The sequence below is a fragment of the Peromyscus maniculatus genome, chromosome 20 (genome assembly GCF_049852395.1).
Source record: "Peromyscus maniculatus bairdii isolate BWxNUB_F1_BW_parent chromosome 20, HU_Pman_BW_mat_3.1, whole genome shotgun sequence".
Lineage (NCBI taxonomy): Eukaryota > Metazoa > Chordata > Mammalia > Rodentia > Cricetidae > Peromyscus > Peromyscus maniculatus.
The window spans coordinates 69088559-69108411 of record NC_134871.1 but is presented as its reverse complement, the minus strand read 5'-3'; the positions used below and the strand labels follow the sequence as shown (position 1 = coordinate 69108411).

Here is a 19853-nt window from a genome sequence, read left to right as displayed (position 1 = left end):
CAGGGCGAGGGATCTGCATTCCCCAGTTTGACGCTGATGCAGATCCTAACTAACTCTACTAGCCACTACCACCATTGAAGGTTGGGGGGGGGGGGGGCTGGAGGCTGTGGCATGCTGGGGACCAGGGCGGGAGGCCTAAGTGTGCTCCTTGCTTCTGCTTCTATGAGAAGACAGTGAGTCTAGTTAACTCCCAGCTCCCACCAGCAATGTCCCAAACCGTACCCCACCCCAGCCCGCCCCAGCCCACCTTTACATTCAACACACTTAGACATCAGGAAAGGTTAAGGAATTTTCTTTATTTTTTACAAATTAAGACTATGTAGATATATTTTTTAATCAAAACACCTTTGTCTTCACAGTATGAGTTAGAGAACGCAGCCTGAGCTGGAAACTGAAGAACTAGGAAGTAAAAACGGCAACGACCCCTGTATTAAAAACCCGTTAGGCGTTTTCTTTAAAAGTAGTTGTATCTCTTCTCATTCTTGGCACTGTTTCTAAAGAAAAACTCCTTTATCCCAAGCAAACAAGCGTAAGAGGTGAGGCTGGCTTCAAGAGGTGGAGCTAAGTCAGATCCTTAGGCCTCGCACACGATCCTTCTCCTGCAGAGCTGCTCATGGCCCTTAGGTTAAGTCCGGGCCGGGATGGAGGCAGCAGCCAGCAGGGCAGCGCCGCGGCACCGAGCCCGTCTGGGACACACCGCTGCAGAGGCAGTGCCCCGGACAGGAGCCACCGCGTTCAACTGCCCTGGCTGCGAGCAGGGAAGGCCAAGTGCCATCCCGCTGGTAACCGGCTCTCAGGGGCTTGGTTCCTTTGAACTGAAACCACAAACAGCCAGGGCCACGACAACCCGCAGTGACACTCTCTGTGCAGACTGGGCCCCCAGTTTGGCCACCTGGCTTCTGCCCAGGTCACAAATTTCTAGAAACAGGTGAACAAACTAAAGTGCATCTGTAAGTGAACCTCCTGCCTCAGATCTCCGGCCTGAGGCTCCACTAGGGTCCAGGCAGACAAAAAGCACTGAAGAGCTGTGGAGCGTGCGCCACCTTCAAGTCACCACAGTCGAGACCCCGCAGGGCAGTGCTCGGCTGGGAGACTTGTCCCTCGCTGCAGTCCTTACAGAGGCTTTTCTGGCAGGATTCGGTACAATCAGCCTTGAGGCTCAACCTTTCCCCTTTCCCATCCTCCCCCAGGACTTAACCACAGCAGCCACCTAGTGGAGGCCAATCAGTAACAAAGGTGATCATTTTAACAACAAAATACAACAGGGAAACTTGAGAGCGGCCACTCTACCTTGCCATATATACAGAGCACTTCATGGTGCCCGGAAACAGTTGTTCTGCCCTTTGTACACAGGCCTGCCCACCCCACAGATGGAAAACAGGTGAGTCCCTGAGGGCCCCCCCCTGGGGGGGGGAACACCCACAAATCCACATTCTCTCCATGGCAAGGTAGAAAGGCGTTTGCCAGACCAATTCAGGCAGCAGAGGAGGAGGAAGAGCACCCACCAGAGTCGCGCTCTGGCAGGCTGACAACCTGACAACTCAGGACAGGTGAGCTCCTCCCCAGGGCAAGCACACTGCCCAGTCTCGCTGGACTGTGAAAACCAAACACAAGGGCCTAAGAGGCTCCAGCAACAGTCCAGAGGGTCCGTCTGCGGCGGCGTGGAGGAAGGCCGACATCTGCTCCTCACTCCTCATCTGAGCAAAGCAAGGATGGGCTGACAGAAAAGGGAGCGTGGGAGAACCTCAGGAATATGAAGCCAAACTCCAAACTATATTCACTAATCAGTTTTTTGATCAAAAGATTCAAAATAGAGAAAACCACAAAGTACAAAAGCTTTTCTGATGCTTTTCATTATCATAGAACACGACACCTGTAATGTGTGCAGAGGAAGGAGGGGCGGGAGGAGTCAAGCGGGGGAGGCCGAGGGCCAGGTCACTTCTTTTCTTTCTTCTTGTCCTACAATGAAGAAGAAAATCCACCTAAGTGTTTTCCCCCGACAGGCAAATCCAAATGAGCATTGGCAAAGGCCGTGAGGGATCTGGACAAAGAGGATGAGAAACGCTCCCAGGAACTCAGTCTCAGCGCGGGCCCAGACAGGAAAGAACAGAGTTCAGCAGCTGAGGACAGCTTATCACCACGGCGTCCAGTCCAAACAGACCCCACCCACCTGTCCCTGCCTCAGCCGACTGCCTGCACTCACTACCTCGTCCTCCTGAGTCAGGCTTAGGAAGGACAGCTCACAGGCTCACTGGTTTCCCTACCGTGGGACTAGACTGACTAGTAAACTGCTGTTTGGGGGAAAATTAAGATTAACAGAGGGATGGGGCTGGAGAGCCGGCCCAGCAGGCACGAGCACTGGCTGCCCTTGCGCAGGCCCTGGGTTTGATTGCCAGCACCCACACAGTGGCTCAGAACTGTCTGTTGAGGTCCTAACTGTCTCTACCTCCATTTCCAGGGAATCCAATGCACGCAGTATACATGGATACATGCAGTCACTCATACATACTCAGAAGAAACTTAAAACACAACTGAAAGAGAATAACAAGTGGATAAGCTGATCTACTTCTGACAAAAGACAGCTGTCATTACACAGTGTTTTCTACAACACCTTTTTTCTGAGTCTTAACTATCTTTGTAACCTTAAATTCTTCTTAAGGGCCGGGCAGTGGTGGCACACACCTTTAATCCCAGCACTTGAGAGGCAGAGGCAGGCGGATCTCTGAGTTCGAGGCCAGCCTGGGCTACAGAGTGAGATCCAGGACAGGTTCCAAAACTACACAGAGAAACCCTGTCTTTTTGTTTTGTTTTGTTTTTCGAGACAGGGTTTCTCTGTGTAGCTTTGCGCCTTTCCTGGAACTCACTTGGTAGTCCAGGCTGTCCTCGAACTCACAGAGATCCCCCTGGCTCTGCCTCCCGAGTGCTGGGATTAAAGGCGTGCGCCACCACCGCCTGGCAAGAACCCGTCTTGAAAAACCAAAGAAGAAAACAACTCTTGGTAAGGCACACTGCTTTCACAGCCACCAAAGCTGTCTGCCATTTGAAACTCGTCCCTGGGATTAGTTAAGACTTAAGGAAACTGTTTTTACTTGGTCTTTTTTCTTTGTTCGTGAAGACTTGGTTCACCTACTTTTGCCCCCATGGTGAATACCAACTGTGCCCACCTCACACGCACACAGGCGTGCACGGGCGCACTAACCTCCTCCTCACACGCACACAGGCGTGCACAGGCGCACTAACCTCCTCCTCACACGCACACAGGCATGCACAGGCGCACTAACCTTCACCTCACACTCACAAAGGCGTGCACAGGCACACTAACCTTCTCATTTAAAGCCAGGACCAGCATGAGCTTCCTGAAGAGTGTGACGAAGTCTAAGAAGAGGTCCACGCAGTGCCTAAAAGACAGACAAGCGTTAGCTTACTCACAGCACTCCCCCACCTGCACCAGGAAGCTCCCCGCCCCCCAGGAGACATCTGCTATCCTTTTCAACTCAACAAATCCACGAGGCATCGTGAGACCAGGCTTTGTACTGAACAGAGACCAAGTCTGAACCCGGAACTCCCAAGAACCAATAAGGAGCAGTGATGAGCCCCAAAGGACTGTTCTACATAAATTATGCACCCTCTCATCATTCCCACTGAAAACAAAAGAGAAAGCCCTTTACTCCTGGATGCCGGGCAGAGGCTCTTCGAACTGTGCCGTGCTGGGGTCCTAACCCGGCTCCAGTGCCACAGCTTGTCTGGACTGCTTGCCCAGCACAGCGAAGCCCTGTATCCAATCCCCAGCATAAACCACTGGTGCATGCCTGCCTGTAATCCCAGCACTCAGGAAATAGAGGATCACAAGTTCAAGGTCATCCTCAGTTACACTGTGAGTTCAAGGCCAGCCTGGACTACCTGAGACCTTGCCTCTTAAAAAACAAAAAACCAAAATTTCACATGTGCATACAGCAATGGAACGGAACAGTTTGTGTCAGCCTTTGTTCAATGCAGACCAATTCTTCTCACACTCACCAAATGTAATCCTTATCTCCATTTTCAGCCTTCTCAATAATGAGCTGAGTATCAAAAAGGACGAAGCCGCACATGACCAGCAGCCCCATATACAGGTTTGCCTAACAAGAGAGAGAGAGAGAGAGAGAGAGAGAGAGAGAGAGAGAGAGAGAGAGAGAGAGTTAGTTACATGTGGTAGATGTAGTAGTGGGGAACCACATCACATGCTAACCCACAAGACAGCCAAGTCCGTATCCCTTCTCAAGACACAATTCTGTTTTCACCCCCTCAGGTCACTAATCCGGACTGAGGGGAACAGTCTCTGAGCAAATGATTCTCCTCAGCTGCGCCCCACATAGCAGAAGGAAATGTCTCTGAAGGTGCTGAAGGTCTGTCAGGCACTGCCCCAAGAAAGGGAGGGCTCTATAAGTCACCTCTTTTTCTTTTTTAAAGATTCATTTATTACGTACACAGTGTTCTGCCTGCATGTATGCCTGCGCATACCAGAAGAGGGCGCCAGATCTCATTACAGATGGTTGTGAGCCACCATGTGGTTGCTGGGAATTGAACTCAGGACCTCTGGAAGAGCAGCAAGTGCTCTTAACCTCTGAGCCATCTCTCCAGCCCAAGGAGTCACCTCTTTGACTTAGAATTAGGTGAGAAAAATGTATGGGGCAAATGGCTGCTGGAAATTCTATAGAAGATCTCACCTGGAACAGCCAAATGGATCCAAAGAAAAGGTTCCCCAGCGAGGACAGGAACATGAGGCTCATGGCTGACATCAAGACGCCTAGTAAGACAAGGCAAGAGTCGTCACGAGAAAAGCCAAAGCAGGGCAGGGATAATCTCATCAAGGCCGTTTCTAACCGTCTCCCCAAAGGAAGGCTTTTGATGCTAACCCAGTCCCGAGACTTGAGGTAGGAAAGGGGCCGCTGACACCCTACCAGAGCAGAGCCCAGAGCTCGTTTTCCGTCCATACCTCCCAAGAAGAGGTAGCTCCGGCGCCTGGCGTAGAGCGCGCTCAAGCTGAAGCAGGTGAAGATCATGGCCGTGCCCATGAAGGCAGTGGGGAGGATGCTGGGAAAGAAGAGGTCAGAGGTGAGAGCTGCAACTGTGTTTACGAGGCACATTACAAGGTGCAGAACACAATCCAGCCCGTTACCTGGGATTGATAGCAATGCACAACTCCAAAGCAGGGCCCAGGCCGACTCCTAGAAAACAAACCCCAGAACAAATTACCATCAATTCTGATCACAGGCATTCATTCTCATTTAAAAAACAAACCAAACCAAAACAAAAAAACCACACACACTAACATAAGAACCAAAGCAATTCTTTTACTCTACCCTTTCCTCATTTCAAGAGAATAGATAACTGAGTTAATTCATAGATATATGCCTCCCGTTAGCTCAAAGCCATGGATGTTCTCAGGAAGAATAGAAATTAGAAATAACGAACAAGCAGAAATGTCAAATGCCATGTATCCCTGAGACTGTAACGTGAGCCAGATCAGGACTTGGGCAATGGAAACGGCCTGGCAGCCAGTGACCTCTCGGTCCTGCTGGATCAACACCTCTGCAGTGAAGAGCGGCCAGACCAGTTTTCCAGGGGATCACATGACCACAGGAGAGCAACCTGCTGCAGGCCAGCATTTCTCCTACTCTGGCTATTTCCTCCCTGATAATCCCCCTCCCCCCAACAACTGGTGTTCCTTGAGCCTAGTCTTCAATCCTAAATCTCTTCCTTTCTAAAATATCCTCAACACCGTACAGACTACCAGAACCCGGTGCATTTCAAGTCCTTTATCTATAGCTCCATCTTGTTTCCCTCAATGAGAATTCGAAAATCTACGTGCAACAAGGAAGGAGCACAAAGCCAGAACAAAGCAAACACAGATCAAGGAGACCAAAGGAAAGAAACCACAGCAGTGTGGCGGGATTTGGGGAAACGCTGCAGAGAGAACTGTGCAGACAAAAAAATCTGTTACTTGGATAAGGTAGAGTTAAACAGGTTTTAGTCTAAACAAGAACTAAAAATTAGCACCTCTTCCAGCCCCAGGAGACAAGCTCTTCACATACCTGTGAGGAAAGCAAAGCCAGCGAGAAGTCCCAGTCTTTTCTGCTCAGTTTCATGGCTATGGGGTGTTGCCATCAGCCAAATCATCAAGCCCAAGGAGCCCAAGGCAGAGAGCAGGCCGGCCTGGAGAGCGGTCAACACGCAAAAATTCAGTTTCCTGGTTACTGGGTTAAAACACTCATCTGAAATTTCTAACATTTGCTTCTTTTTCTAGTGGCAGAGGAAAAGGTAGTATGTTCTCAGAAGGGAATGGAGTGAGAGAAACCAGAGGTCTGGACGTGAGAGCTAAGACCATGATCGATGCCAAAGGCCCTCTGAGGTCCTTTACAGAACTACTCAGGTCGAGCTATACAGAAAAATTTGAGAAGCACACTGCATCTGTAGGACAGCAGCAATGACCCCTTTCTTTATGTTCACTTTAGAAGGAGGAAAAATGAACAATACAAAAACACCAGTTGACCTGCGTTATCTAATCCCTAGGACCCAAATGGTTGAGGGAAGAAACGCGTCCCTGTGGCACAGCTAGGCTCACACACTCCCAGGCTCACACACTCCTGGCTGACAGGATTAGGGAAGGTTTGGGGGGAGGCTTGAACTCGGGGTCCTGCAGCCTCTGCTCGGCAGTGCTGGCATTACAGATGCACACAATGTCTGGCTTCTGGAGGTTTAAAATCGCTCAGCTATTTCTGAATTTCCTATAGTAACATTACTTTTGTAACAAAAACAACATTTTTAAAGGGAAGCCCAGCCACGGGTATTAGGAGGAAACCACTGAGGATAATCATGGGCACTGCAGTTCCTGCCCTTAAAGACAGGCACGGTTTCATCGCGGTCACTGTGTAAGAGGTTATACAGTTATAAAGTGAATGCTGAATGAGTAACCGAGTGTCCTGGGAGTATACAGAGGTTTCTGCAACCCTTCGGTCAGATTCTCACAAAATGATTAACACACAGCCTTGCTGTATGTGTTTCTTTCTTTCTATTTATTATGTATTATGTATTTGTATATGTATATGTATTTATTATGTTATATTGTTATGTATACAGAAGAGGGCACCAGATCTCATTACAGGTGGTTGTGAGCCACCATGTGGTTGCTGGGAATTGAACTCAGGACCTCTGGAAGAGCAGTTGGTGCTCTTAACCTCTGAGCCGTCTCTCCAGCCCCAATATGTGTTTCTTTTTAAGGACACTCATGTGTCATAGTCTTATTCACAGAGCGGCCACGTGTGTCTTCTCCCTGTCTTCATATGAAGACACAGCACTTAGCTTGCTGTCTCTGGCCAACTCAGGAGAGCACAGGGCAGGGCAGGCATGGCGGAGGACACTTGGAACGGCAATGCAGCACTTGGGGGCGGGGCGGGGGCAAGCAGAGCGTCCAGCCAGAACTACGGAAGAGCCGATCTCAAGTCTACACCAGGCTGGTGTGCAGCTCAGCGCTGGAAGCGTGCATGGAAGCCTGGTTCAATCGCTGGCGCACACGACACAGCAGAAAGGTGGCGTTGGGCCTGCACAAGCAGCCCGTGTGAGTAAAGCATGATCCTGGAGCAGCTGAGTCCCCAAATGCAGTCAGTCTGTATTGAGAACCGAGTGCATTTTACATTACTTCAAACAAACCGCAAAAATACACAACAACCAGAAAGCAGAAAGACCTACAACTTGCTTTGAACTCAAGGATCAAAGCCTTGTCCTTTTGAGTGCCTGGAGCAATTTGTCATATAACCCTTGGCAGGAGATTCCTGAACAAAAGGACGGCTCATTATAGTGGCAATGTCAACACAGATATACCTCTGTACTTACGCTACAAACAGGCACTCTGAAGTCTGGCTACTAGGGAAACTTCAAACTTTTTGGTTATTCTTTAAATAAAAATAAAAATGTGCCTCTACTTCTGCGGGCCAAACCCAAACTGCCCTCCCGGACAATGAGTTGCTGAAGGTTTCTCCCAAGCATGAACACAATTCAATGGCCCAGTCCGTACAGGTCTCAACCTTGCTATCCTGACAGTGAGTTATGTAACTGGTGTTTTGTTCCAAGCCTTCCAGTCACTGAGGCAACAAAGAAAAAGAGGGGTACGGGCACCGTGCCAAGGAGTGCCGGCACCTGGTTCACATCTGAGGATGGGGTCTCGTGCGTCAGCCAACCTCAGCTGCACACCTTTAGGGCCGAATTCCCAGTGAAGAGATTTCTGTGTTCAGCTTCTAAGAGAGGAACAGTTGCAGAAAACTTGAATGCTGTAATAGCGTCCTGAATTACTATAAAGATATGAAGGAGGCCATAGGAATGACTCCCCCATTAAGCGGTTTCTTCCTAGTGGAGAGAATGTGCTCTTACCTGAATGAAGTGCGTGACCACATGGACATAGGCCCCTGCCGCCGCCACGAACATACAGAGCGCAAAGCTGGCATAGACCTTCTTGAGGTGCTGCTGTGTGGAGGGGGTTCTAGGAGAGAGCGTTTGTGACACATCAGTCTGGACTCAGCTCTAAGCTACAAATCATTTCTCTGCAAGCGAAAGTTCTATTATCAACAGTTAGAGATACTTTGGGAAGACAGTGTAATAAAAAGGATGTTTGGGAAATGGGTTAACAGAATCTGCTAATGAGCCCAACCCCAAATGCCCGAGCGTCAGTGCCCACCAGAACAGGTGACTCGTACACAGCAGCCCCTAGAATCTGGCTTCTCCCCAATCTAGCCGACGATGTGTTTACTGACATCTATAAAGTTACCCAACCAGGGAAAGAAACGAGGTACGACAAGAAATGCAGCAAGGGACCACAGTCAAGGTTAAACCACTTACATGTGGGAAAATTTTAAGAGGGCGTCAAAGTTGATCTTCCGATCAAACACGTTCATGGTTCCAAAGTCTGCTCGGCACACCCGCTGAAAAGAAGAAAAAGATTTTATAGGCACCGGGACATTTAAAAGCACAGGCACATTTAAAAAAAGAGAAAGCACTATACAAGTTTTGAAAAATTAAAAGGCCCCTATCAACTCCTTTAAAGAGGACAAAGGCATGAAACCACCTTCTCCCTAAAACTATTTTATCATCATTTGATTTCCATTATTTCAGAAGTAATTCCAATTCTTAAAGGACAATTTTTACCATTTTTATTTTTTTTGATTTATTATTTATTTATTATATATACAGTATTCTGCCTGCATGTGTCCCTGCAGGCCAGAAGAGGTCACCAGATCTCATTACAGGTGGTTGTGAGCCACCATGTGGTTGCTGAGAATTGAACTCAGGCAGGACCTCTGGGAGAGCAGTCGGTGCTCTTAACCACTGAGCCATCTCTCCAGCCCAATTTTTACAATTTTTAAAGGACAACTTCTGGGAGTTAGTTCTCCCTGTCCACGGATGGACTCGGTGTTAGGGACTGAACTCAAGGCTCTGCCAGCAAGGGCTTTGCAAGCCTTAGATTAGTTCTGTCACTGTCTCGAGATACTAGAGATAACTATCTCAGGAAAGTACCTCAAAGACGTAAAGAAGAAAAAAAGAAGAAAAGAAAAAGTTGTCAGACCATTTATTTATTCCTTTCCGACATGGTCCCACACTGCAAGCCCTAGCTGGCCTGGCTGGAATTCCAATACACAGACTAGGCAGGTCTGCAACAGAAACCTGACTGCCCCCACCTCTGGAGTGCTGGGATTAAGTGAGCGTGCCACCACAAAGCAATGAAGTCGGTTCTTGTGCTAGGGCTTCCATTCTAGCTATATATATACATGCAGGCAGGCAATTTCCACTAACACACTTTGAAAACTTCACAGAAGTCACACTTTTTAAAATTTCTGTATCTCCATGGAAGATACACAAGGAAGCCGGGCAGTGGTGGCACATACCTTTAATCCCAACACTCAGAAGGGAGAGGTGAGTTCAAGGTCAGCTGGGTCTACAGCATGAGTTCCAGGACAGGCTCCAAAGCTACACAGAGAAACCGGGTCTCGAAAAACCAAAAAAGTACACAAGAAGAAATTTCTGTTTTGTCTATTTTTATAGTACTAGAACCTTTAAAAAAATGTCATTGTTTCCCTTTATGGGTATGTGTCAGTTGATGTGAGTGCTGGGAGCCAAATGGACCCTTGTGAAGAGCTGCAAGTGCTCTTAAATGCTGAGTCACCTCTCCAGTTCCTGCCCAGTCATCTGTCTAAGACATGGCCTTACTAGAGGCTCTGACTAGACTGGATCTCACTACATAGACCAGGCTGGCCTGGAACTCAGACATCTGCCTGTCTCTGCCCCCCAAGTGCTGGGATTAAAGGCATGTGCCACCATGCCTGACTTCCTTGGAACCTTTCTTACAGAAAGATTGTTAATTGTATAAATATTCCCTCTATTTTCTTTTTAAAATCTTTGTTGTGCTGGGCAGTGGTGGCGCACACCTTTAATTCTAGCACTCGGGAGGCAGAGGCAGGCAGATAGATCCTGTGAGTTCGAGGCCAGCCTGGGCCACAGAGTGAGTTCCAGGGAAGGTGCAAAGCTACAAAGAGAAACCCTGTCTCAAAAAAAAAAAAAAAAACTTTGGGATGTGTGTGTGTGTGTGTGTGTGTGTTCTCTCGATTGTAAGGCATGCCACTGTGGACATGTGCTTGCCACAGCATGCATGCTGAGGTCAGAGGATGCTGAGCTTGGGTCTTGGTCCTCACTTCCACTTTAGACAGTCATCTGTTGTTCACTTCTGGAAGCTCCAGGCTAGCTGGCCTGTGAGCTGCTAGGGATTCTATTGTCTCCGCCTCCTCTCTCCCTGTGGGAGCACTGGGGTCAAATATGGGAGCTACCTCGCCTGGCTTGTACACGGGCTCTGAGGACTCACATTCAGGGCTTTAACATTTTCATGGGAAGCACATTACCCACTGAGGCACCTCATCAACCCAGCTCATGGTCTCCTCTTAGATTTCCTAAATATTAAAATCTGACTTTTCACTCCTCCACATTTAACAATATTTAATATAAACACTTAAAATATTTTTCTTAAACTATGTAGACAATGCTGTAATAAATGCGTGTATTGGGAAAATACTCATCAAAACCAGAAAATTATGAAGCAATGATCACCTGATTCACAATGATCACAGACCTTATTCAGATTTTCCCAACAGTTCCAGTAATTCAGACTGCATTTTAAAACCGAAGCAGGGCCTCTACCAACCTCTTTCCACTGTGACCTTGTGAGCCAAACATGGGCAGCGCAACACCCCACACACATTTAAAAGCAAAAACTAAAACCCAACCAAACCTTATCCAGTTACATCACACCAGGACCATTAAGCCGGATTAAGTTCTGCTCCTTCGATCTCACATGCAATCCCAAATAAACACATTCCGTCTAAGAACTAAGATCCGATCGAGAGCTTTCATCTTTCCTAAACACACACACACACACACCAGTTCTTACTAAACACACAATGCCTACTCTATTCCCAATCCACCGAAAAGGGCAGGGGGGAAGGAAAAGAACCATTAGCCTGCAATCAGTTACAACCCTAAAGTCAACTTCTGAGGACTCATGGCCGTAGAAAGATGCAGTTCGTAAGGGTCGCCGCCCCAGTGGTTTCCTGAGGCTCTCTTCCCCCAAAAGAAGCCATCCCAAAGGTACAGACTGGCTTTCTCAGGCGGCCTCCTTTCTCATCCCCACCCTACTTACCTTGACTCTTGTTAATTCAGGCTAAGAACAGATCTGGTGAGAAGCCGCAGACCTCACCAAAGCTGCTGCTGTCCTCTCCAAGTCACTGGCCTCTCTCTGTGCCCTCTTGGTCTAGATGGTGCAATTATTGCAGGCTGTTGCAAGGCCAAGCAGAGTCTTCCACAACCATGACGAGTGCATTCTCCAGAGAGCACACTTACAGGATGGTACAATCCAGCAACTGGAAAGTGTCTTTAAGGCTTCCATTAACACTCCTAATGGCATCCCCAGAGAGAACCTGCAACCTCCACAGCCAAGTTTCTCAGTACTCCCAGGACAAGTGCTAAAGTACCTCTTGCTTCCAATTTCAATCAGCAATACGGGGCGGGGGCCTTAATACCCAGGGGCTGTTAGTCAGAAAGGGGCAATACTCATGTAACCAGACCCTCTGAGAGAACACCATGGCAAAACCTCTTCTTTCCAGTTTGCTCTTTGACGTGTTCCCCAAAGTGCTGACTGCCTCTTTCTGGGGCTTTCAGTTGATTAAAAAAAAGTAAGAGAGGGGCTGGAGAGGGCTTAGCAGCTAAGAGCACCAGCTACTCTTTCACAGGATCAGGTTCAATCCTACCACCCACGTGTCAGCTCAGAGCTGCAACTCCAGCTCCAGGGGATGCAACTCCCTCTTTGGAACTCTGAAGGCACCAGGCACACTCGTGGGGCACAGACATATTTGCATGCAAAACACTCAGTCTTAAAAAAAAAGGGGGGGGGGCAAAACAAAGTCTGTGTAAGAATGAGGTTAGGTGAAAGATGCCAACTACAGCAAGTTACTACTGTTAGTACAGAGGGGCGGGCGGGCGGGCAATGAAAGGCCCAAGGGCAGCTCATATAAAATAAAAGCACTTGCTTTGCAGGCCTAATGCCTGAGATCCATTCCCAGCGAAACAGTGCTGACTCTCACAAGTTATCTTCTGGCCTCCACACAAACGCTGTGTCACGTACACACCCATGGGCACGTACACACCCATGGGCACATACACACCCATGGTCACACACACACCATATACATACACACCCATGGTCACACACACACCATATACATACACACCCATGGTCACATACACACCCTAGGTCACATAAACACCCATGGTCACACAAACGCCATATACATACACACAGTGATAAAAATTCTGAACTTATTTTTAAAGCAGTAATGTACTTACTTAATGTATATGCCATATTTCATTTTGGAAATGTTGAAATGTAAGGGGAAAAGCAGGTCTCAGAAGGAAGGAAATGTAACTTTGCTCTAGAGTTGTTCCAAATTGGGCAGAATAAAGGTATAACCAGAGATGAAACATTCCCTCAAGGTTTTGTGTTTTTTTTTTCCTTCCCTTTCCTCTTTTCTTTTTTGAGACAGGAATTCACAAAAAAAAATCCACCTGCTTTTGACTCCCAAGCGTTAGCATTAAAGGTATATGCCACAATGCCTGGCCCTGACCTATACAATTAAAAAAAAAAAATCCAAAGTAGGATGTTTTGTACAGCAGCAGACCCTCTAATGTATTGGGCCATGTGTTGGATTTTCCTATTTTTAAAGAGGCAATGCTTTATGTTTTTGCCAAGGGAAAAAGAGAAACACTGGACTGAAGGTATAGCTCAATGGTAGAACACCTGCCTGGCACAAGTGAAGCCCTAGGCTCAATCCCAGATACTACAAAAATAAACACCATTCCAGTGTCTATGGGGGTCCAAATTGCTGCAAAATTTACTGTAGTATTTCTGACATACAACTAAGACTATTACAAAAATCAACAAGCCAGGTATGGTGGTACACCTCTGTAATCTCAGCACTTGGGAGACAGAGGCAGGATAAATTTAATGTTGAGGGTAGCCTGGGCTATATAATGAAGCTTAGTTTTAAAAAGGAAATCAGCCTGGCGGTGGGGGCACATGCCTTTAATCCCAGCACTCGGGAGGCAGAGGCAGGCAGATCTTTGTGAGTTCAAGGCCAGCCTGGTCTACAGAGTGAGATCCAGGAAAGGCGCAAAGCTACAGAGAAACCCTGTGTGTGTGTGGGGGGGGATCACTGGTCTATCTCATTATAAACTTTAATTCATACAGAAACCTAGTTCTAGAAATACTAAGCTCTGAAATAGTATGAGGGATTATTTACACAAAATTAAATGGCAGTGCCTTCTGGGGCATTGGGGAATTTGTTTATACTGCATGTATAAAGGAAAAAGAAATGCTCAGATGTTTTAGTTACAACCAAAATTCTTTGACTCTGCACCTCATTTTATGGCTGTATCTTTAAGGCAGCATAACTCCAAATATTAACAGAGCCTATCAAAATGTGTTATGCATATATTGCTAGAGTTTTGTTGAAGTGTCACCAAAAACTGTGGTGACAGGGGTAGCCTCCTCTGCTAGAGCCAGACCAAATCACAGAACAAAAAGCAAGAGCTGGGAGGAACATAACGAACCCAGCATGGAAGCAACCAGGGCAGGGGTTCAGCAGTGCCCTGGGTTTCATAGTTGAGACCTACTAAAAACAAGACCACCCTAGCCTGAGGGCATGGCTCAGAGACAGAGCACTTGCGGAATATGACCAAGGTCCCACATCGACCCTCAGGACTCACAAACGCACAAGCACACGCACGCACGCACGCACGCACACACAACAAAAACTCCCAAGCTTACTGCACGGTTTTACCGTGACCTCCTTTTGCCTGGCAGGATAAAGGCCAGCCTGTCTTGTTAAATCCCGTTTCTGTCCCAGGGACCTTTCTTACCCTTGTCCTAAAACAAAAGATTATTATCTAATAGTGGTCATGCCTTCAAAGCCTGAATACGCACACACAAACCCTGTAAGCACTGGGGACAGCTGAGTGACAGAGTGCTTTCACAGCATGTAAAAGGCCCTACCCATGACTCAAAACAAAACAAAACAAGTCATGTTGTTTCAACACATATACTAAATACAGCACAAATGAAATACAGAAGCCTCTAAACCTACTGCAAACAGAGAGCACCACAGCTGAAAACCACAGGACTTACTGCTTCAGTGTGCACAATCTAACATTAATAAGTCAAAGGAACACATTTAGATATCCATACTAGATCGTGAATTACTACTTTGTTTTACCCTCCCACTCTATCACTTCAATTTCAACTACCTTTTTTGCTGCTGTTGTTGCTTTTTTTTTTAAGATTTATTTATTTATTATGTATACAGAAGAGGGCGCCAGATCTCATTACAGATGGCTGTGAGCCACCATGTGGGTGCTGGGAACTGAACTCAGGACCTCTGGAAGAGAAGCTGGTGCTCTTAACCTCTCAGCCATCTCTCCAGCCCGTTGTTGCTTTTTGAGACAGGGTTTCTCTGTGCAGCCATGGATGTCCTGGAACTCACAAAGATCTGCCTGCCTCTGCCTCCCGAGTGCTGGGATTAAAGGTGTGCGCCACCACTGCCCAGCTACTTCAACTATCTTGACTTCTCTCCTGCACCTCCATAAGGGACCAAATTGTTAAGTAAAAGAAAAACCCAGGGCTGATGACTGATTAACCAGACAGAGTTCTTGATCCCCTGGATCCACATGTACGAGCAAACCACCCCGACTGCTGTACTCTGACCTCTACACACAGTCCCCCCTCCCCCCCCACAGGAAATGGAATCTTAAAGGGAGGGACTAGTTTCCGCCTCTGTATACCCACATCCGGCCTCTGATCGGTGACACTGCAGATGGAGCGATCATCATTCCCAAGCACCAAACAAAACCAGACCCTCCACTTAGATGCCTCCACAGCAAGCTTCTGGTACTGAACTTCACTGTGCTCCAGTGTCCTCATTTACAAACCAGGAACATACAACCCTCTACGTCATGTGAGATGGTACAGCTAAGAGCACAGACTATCACACTGTGCATAGGACAAGCTCACTGCATGCCACCAAAAAGTCTGGGTTTAGTAGACTTCTATTTAAGCCTGATTTACATAGATCATGAAAACTGTTTAAAAATATGTAACTCTCAGCATCATGAAGGCTTAATACTTCTTTATCAAGAAGTGAAGCAAATAGGTAAGGTGAAGTCCAACAAACCGAAATTGGAAGGGTCTGATAAACCCCACTCCTAGTTAAAACCACTTCTGTTTAAATGGCATACCTTTCCTCCAACACATTTACTGGACCTCCTGCCCCAGAGGGCCACTAGGTGCTTTGAGGCAGCCTAGCAACTAGGTGATAGGCGGCCATGGCAGAGTTTGTTCAAGTTAACTTAGTTACTAGCCTGATGCTTCTGCCACTCTAGGAAGTAGTCGGCTCAGTTTCCAGATGATCCAAGGTACCTTGTTTCTGCGAGGCTGGGCCTACATCATAAGGAGAACTGAATCCTAGAGCTCTCTCTTAATTTGACCCCAAATCCCTGGGTCAAGCTACCACTGCATTTCTCTCTGGAGAGGGCTACCTCAGAACCAGTCATTACTGAAGGAATGCCTCCCACTTTCAATTCTTCTGAGACAGGTTCTCTCTATGCATCCCTGGCCATTCTGAAACTCTGTAGACCAAGCTGGCCTTGACCTGCCTCCTGAGTGCTAAGATTAAATGCGTGCACTGACACATTTGGCTCAAATTTATTTTTTTGAACCCAGTCTGAAACTGCTGAATCTCCCTCTCTAAACCTCAACTCAAGGGAAGCGAAGCATAAGGTTTCAATGTCCTAAATACATAATCTTCCATTAGAAACCAGTATCCCTCCCAGCTAATAATACCTTGTTTATCCCCTCCAAAACAACAAGCAGAGGGACTGGAGAGATGGCTTAGTGGTTAAGAGGATTGGCTGTTCTCCCGGAGGGCTTGGGTTCAATTCCCAGCACCCACATGGCAGCTCACAACTATAGTTAACACCCTCACACAGGCATACAATCGGACAAAACATAAATGCACACAAAATAAAAAATAAATTATTTAAAAAAAGCATAAATTAGGAACAAAAGAGTCCTAGAACTTTAACATTCCTTAGCTGGCCCACTCATAGTGGAACCTACGCAAATGCAAGCCATTCTCTACAGCCTTTCTCTCTGGTCTTGAATACTGTATTTGGAGAATAAGTGCTTCCATGAAATTTGGTTAGAAACTTTAGAGGAGCAAAACTGGAAGAGACAGAAGACATTTGTACCAGATCCTAGAGCCAAGTCAAAATAGCAAATAAAAACTCAAGACGTGAGAACATGATGAGTGGTTTTCCCAAAGGGGACTAATACCTTTGGGTAGTTTATGAAATCAAATGAAACTCTTCAAGTCAGTACATTATCTCCAATGACAGCATCAATCTGATCCCTTCTGGATGTGCAGGGACAGAGTTCAAGATGGGTGAATTAACACAGCAGGAGGGCAGAAAACAGGCAACTCACAATCTAGTATTTACATGTGTGCAAGTGTTTCACTTGTACCTTAGTTGTTCAATTGCATACACTGAAACACAACCCTATTATCTTCACAATTAGCCCATGAAAAAAAGCAGATGGCAGTCCCACATTCAAGTGTTTTTAGTAACAGTGTAACAGTGGCAAGAGAACCAGACCTAGAGCTACACATCCTGCCTTTTCTACCACACAACCTTGAGAAAATAATTTTACTTAATTTAACCTCCTCTTCAATTTTAATATACACACAATTAATACCAGTTCTACCAACTCTCAATAAGAAAAATATGTATGCCAGGCAGTGGTGGCTCATACCTTTAATCCCAGTAGCACTCGGGAGGCAGAGGCAGGCAGGTCTCTGGGTTTGAAGCCAGCCTGGTCTACAGAGTGAGTTACAGGACAGCCAGGGTCATACAGAGAAACCCTGTCTCAAACAAACAAACCCCCAAAAAGGTGTATGATTTCTTTGTAAGGCGCTAAACTGACATTAGTACTGACTTGACCAACATCAGAAAGTTTTTGGTTTTGAGACAGGGTTTCTGTGTCATTTTGGTGCCTGTCCTGGATCTTGCTCTGTAGACCAGGCTGGCCTCAGACTCACAGAGATCCGCCTGCCTCTGTCTCCCAAGTGCTGGGATTAAAGGCGTGTGTCACCACCGCCCGAGCCAACATCAGAAAGTTAAAACAGGTGAGTCAGAACCAGATTTGGGTCTCCTGACCTTTACAGTACACTGCATTTCACCCACAATCGAAAAGTAAACTTTGATTAAGGCAATTTCATAACTCTCCAAAACACATGTTGATCCCTACCACACTCGTGTTTTTTTAGCACTTCTACCAAGAACATTAACTATATCTGTAATGAGGCAAACTGGAAATGCTAAGTATTCAAATTAATTTTTCCTTTTCTTAGTCACTAGGAAAGGATGGCTTCGTTCAGAACAACAGGGAGAGGAGAACAGGTTGTGTTCTGTTGTGGAAATACAGTTTCACAACCGTATTTCCACATAATGAATAATGGAAAATCCAAGTTACAGACTGTATTTCTCAAGGACTCAAGCCATTCTCTACCGGAGGAAAACCGAAGAGACTCTAAATGTCAATTTACTCTCCAAGCCAGAACAGAAACAATACTAGACAATAAAGAAACGCCAAAGAAAATAAATGTAACAATTACAGACTTGAGTGTTTGCAGAAGCCATGAAAACATGATTATGCAATCCAGAGAAATCTTTCTTGAACCATCTCTCTTAAACTACCCCTACAGCCCCAAGGTAAATTGTACATAAATATCAATAAGTAACTAGACATTCTGCCGTTGACCTTTAACCTTAAGTTCCCTGTCTGTGTTTCCGGCAGTCAGCTCTTCTAAAGTGTTACACATTCCCAAGTGTTTGTGTAACTGGAGAGTCTCAAGTTCAAGGTGTTTTGTTGTGGTTTGGTCAACAGCAGCCTGATCGGACAGGAAATGCAACCCGGCCTAGCACGAGACAGCTTGTTCTCGTTGTTGGTGAAGAGAAATGCCAAAGCCTACTTATCACAGGTTTAGTTAAGTCGCTCCAAGGGAAAGAACCGCCCATCGCCACCCTTCCGGAGCAGACTTTGAGACTCCCACGGGGTTCAGGGCCAAGCAATCAAGGCCACCTCACCTGTCCGGAGATAATCTATCAGATCAGAGGGGGGCTGCTGCTTGGGGCTGGGAAGCCGGGCCAGGCCCGGATCTTCTCACCTCCGGCCTCTACCGTTGGCTTCCAAGTAACCAAGGAATCCCGCGTGTCACAGACAAGTGTGACATCACCCGGCCCGCCGTGACAGGGCAGTCTGCCTAACCAGGCCTACCTCGAGTCCCCGACCCCGGCGGCTCCCCCAGGCCGGGCGGAGGGGAACCCGGGAAGGCGCCGCCGAGCAGCGATCGCGGCGTGGGGCGGGAGCGCGCACACACCACACAGCTTTCCCTTTCGCTTTCCTCCAAGCCGGGAGGTGGTGGTGGTGGTGGTGGGTAAACCTGTCTCGAATTCAAGCCCGGACCGCGGCTGAGCTGGAAGACGGTGGGAACTGAAAAGGGACCCTGCAGCAAGCGAGGGTCGCTCGGGGGCCTCGGCTGCAAACACCGGGCCCAAACGCCCGGGAGACCCCCGCAGACTCACCCCCGCCCCGCCCCCGCCCGCGCTGCTGCGCAGGCGCGGCCCCAGTCCCTCCGCGTCCCTCCCGGCCCGGCTCCGATCTCGACGCAGAGCCGGCCCGGTTCCGAGGGACTGAGCTGTCGGAACACGGGAGCTAACGACCCACTCCCGCTCCCGCTCCCGCAGCTTCCCTCGCTCCGGGCTCGCCCAGGCCTAGCTCCGCACGCACCTTCTCCGGCCGCCACTCAGGAGCTTCCCAGCTCTGCTAAGACCGGATGCGCTCTGAGTCTCCCGGGGTTGGCTCTGGGGCTCTACCCGCGCCCGCCCCCCGTGGAAGCCCCGCCCCGTGGAAGCCCCGCCCCCGACCCGCCCAGGAGAGTTCTCATTGGTCCTCGGCTGCACTGCGGCCTTTCCGTTGGCTGTAGGCTCATAAACAGCCGCTGCTGACGTCTGGGCCACCCGCTTGTGCCCTTGTCAATCAAGACTATGGCCACCAACCGGCACCGCAGCCCTCGGCCTCCGCCTTCTTCCCTGTCGGAAGGAGGATGTCTGTCGGTCGCCCCACCGAGTAGAGATAGTGGAGTGGGGTGTGTCAGTCCCGAGGCCGCTGC

At 47.9% G+C, this 19853-nt stretch overlaps 1 protein-coding gene across 5 annotated transcripts; it reads right to left on the bottom strand.

Moving 5' to 3' along the window:
• Nucleotides 1–276: 276 nt before the first annotated feature.
• On the bottom strand, nt 277–19645 carry Tmbim6 (transmembrane BAX inhibitor motif containing 6). 5 transcript variants are annotated; one of them, XM_076556743.1, is made up of 11 exons: nt 18959–19277; nt 9915–10015; nt 8872–8954; nt 8407–8515; nt 6075–6195; nt 5159–5207; nt 4976–5073; nt 4707–4786; nt 4018–4118; nt 3323–3398; nt 277–1959 (listed from the first exon to the last, which is right to left on the bottom strand). In XM_076556743.1, the coding sequence occupies exons 3-11, from the start codon at nt 8925–8927 to the stop codon at nt 1936–1938; spliced, it is 714 nt and encodes a 237-aa protein (XP_076412858.1). In that variant the 5' UTR covers nt 8928–8954; nt 9915–10015; nt 18959–19277; the 3' UTR covers nt 277–1935. The 5 variants fall into 5 exon arrangements, with proteins under 5 accessions (XP_076412858.1, XP_006974463.1, XP_076412857.1 ...); XM_006974401.4 differs by lacking the exons at nt 9915–10015; nt 18959–19277 and adding an exon at nt 19472–19645; XM_076556742.1 differs by lacking the exon at nt 9915–10015 and having other exon boundaries at nt 18959–19309.
• Between the last annotated feature and the right edge of the window lie 208 nt (nt 19646–19853).

What these genes read in the sequence shown, in the direction of transcription:
- Tmbim6 (XM_006974401.4), bottom strand. Translation starts at nt 8,927, where the DNA reads ATGAACGTGTTTGATCGGAAGATCAACTTTGACGCCCTCTTAAAATTT. An exon ending in GAGCTACCTCTTCTTGGGAG is followed by an intron (nt 4,787 to 4,975) that starts GTATGGACGGAA and finishes TTGTCTTACTAG; the next exon opens with GCGTCTTGATGTCAGCCATG. An exon ending in GATCCATTTGGCTGTTCCAG is followed by an intron (nt 4,119 to 4,706) that starts GTGAGATCTTCT and finishes CTCTCTTGTTAG; the next exon opens with GCAAACCTGTATATGGGGCT.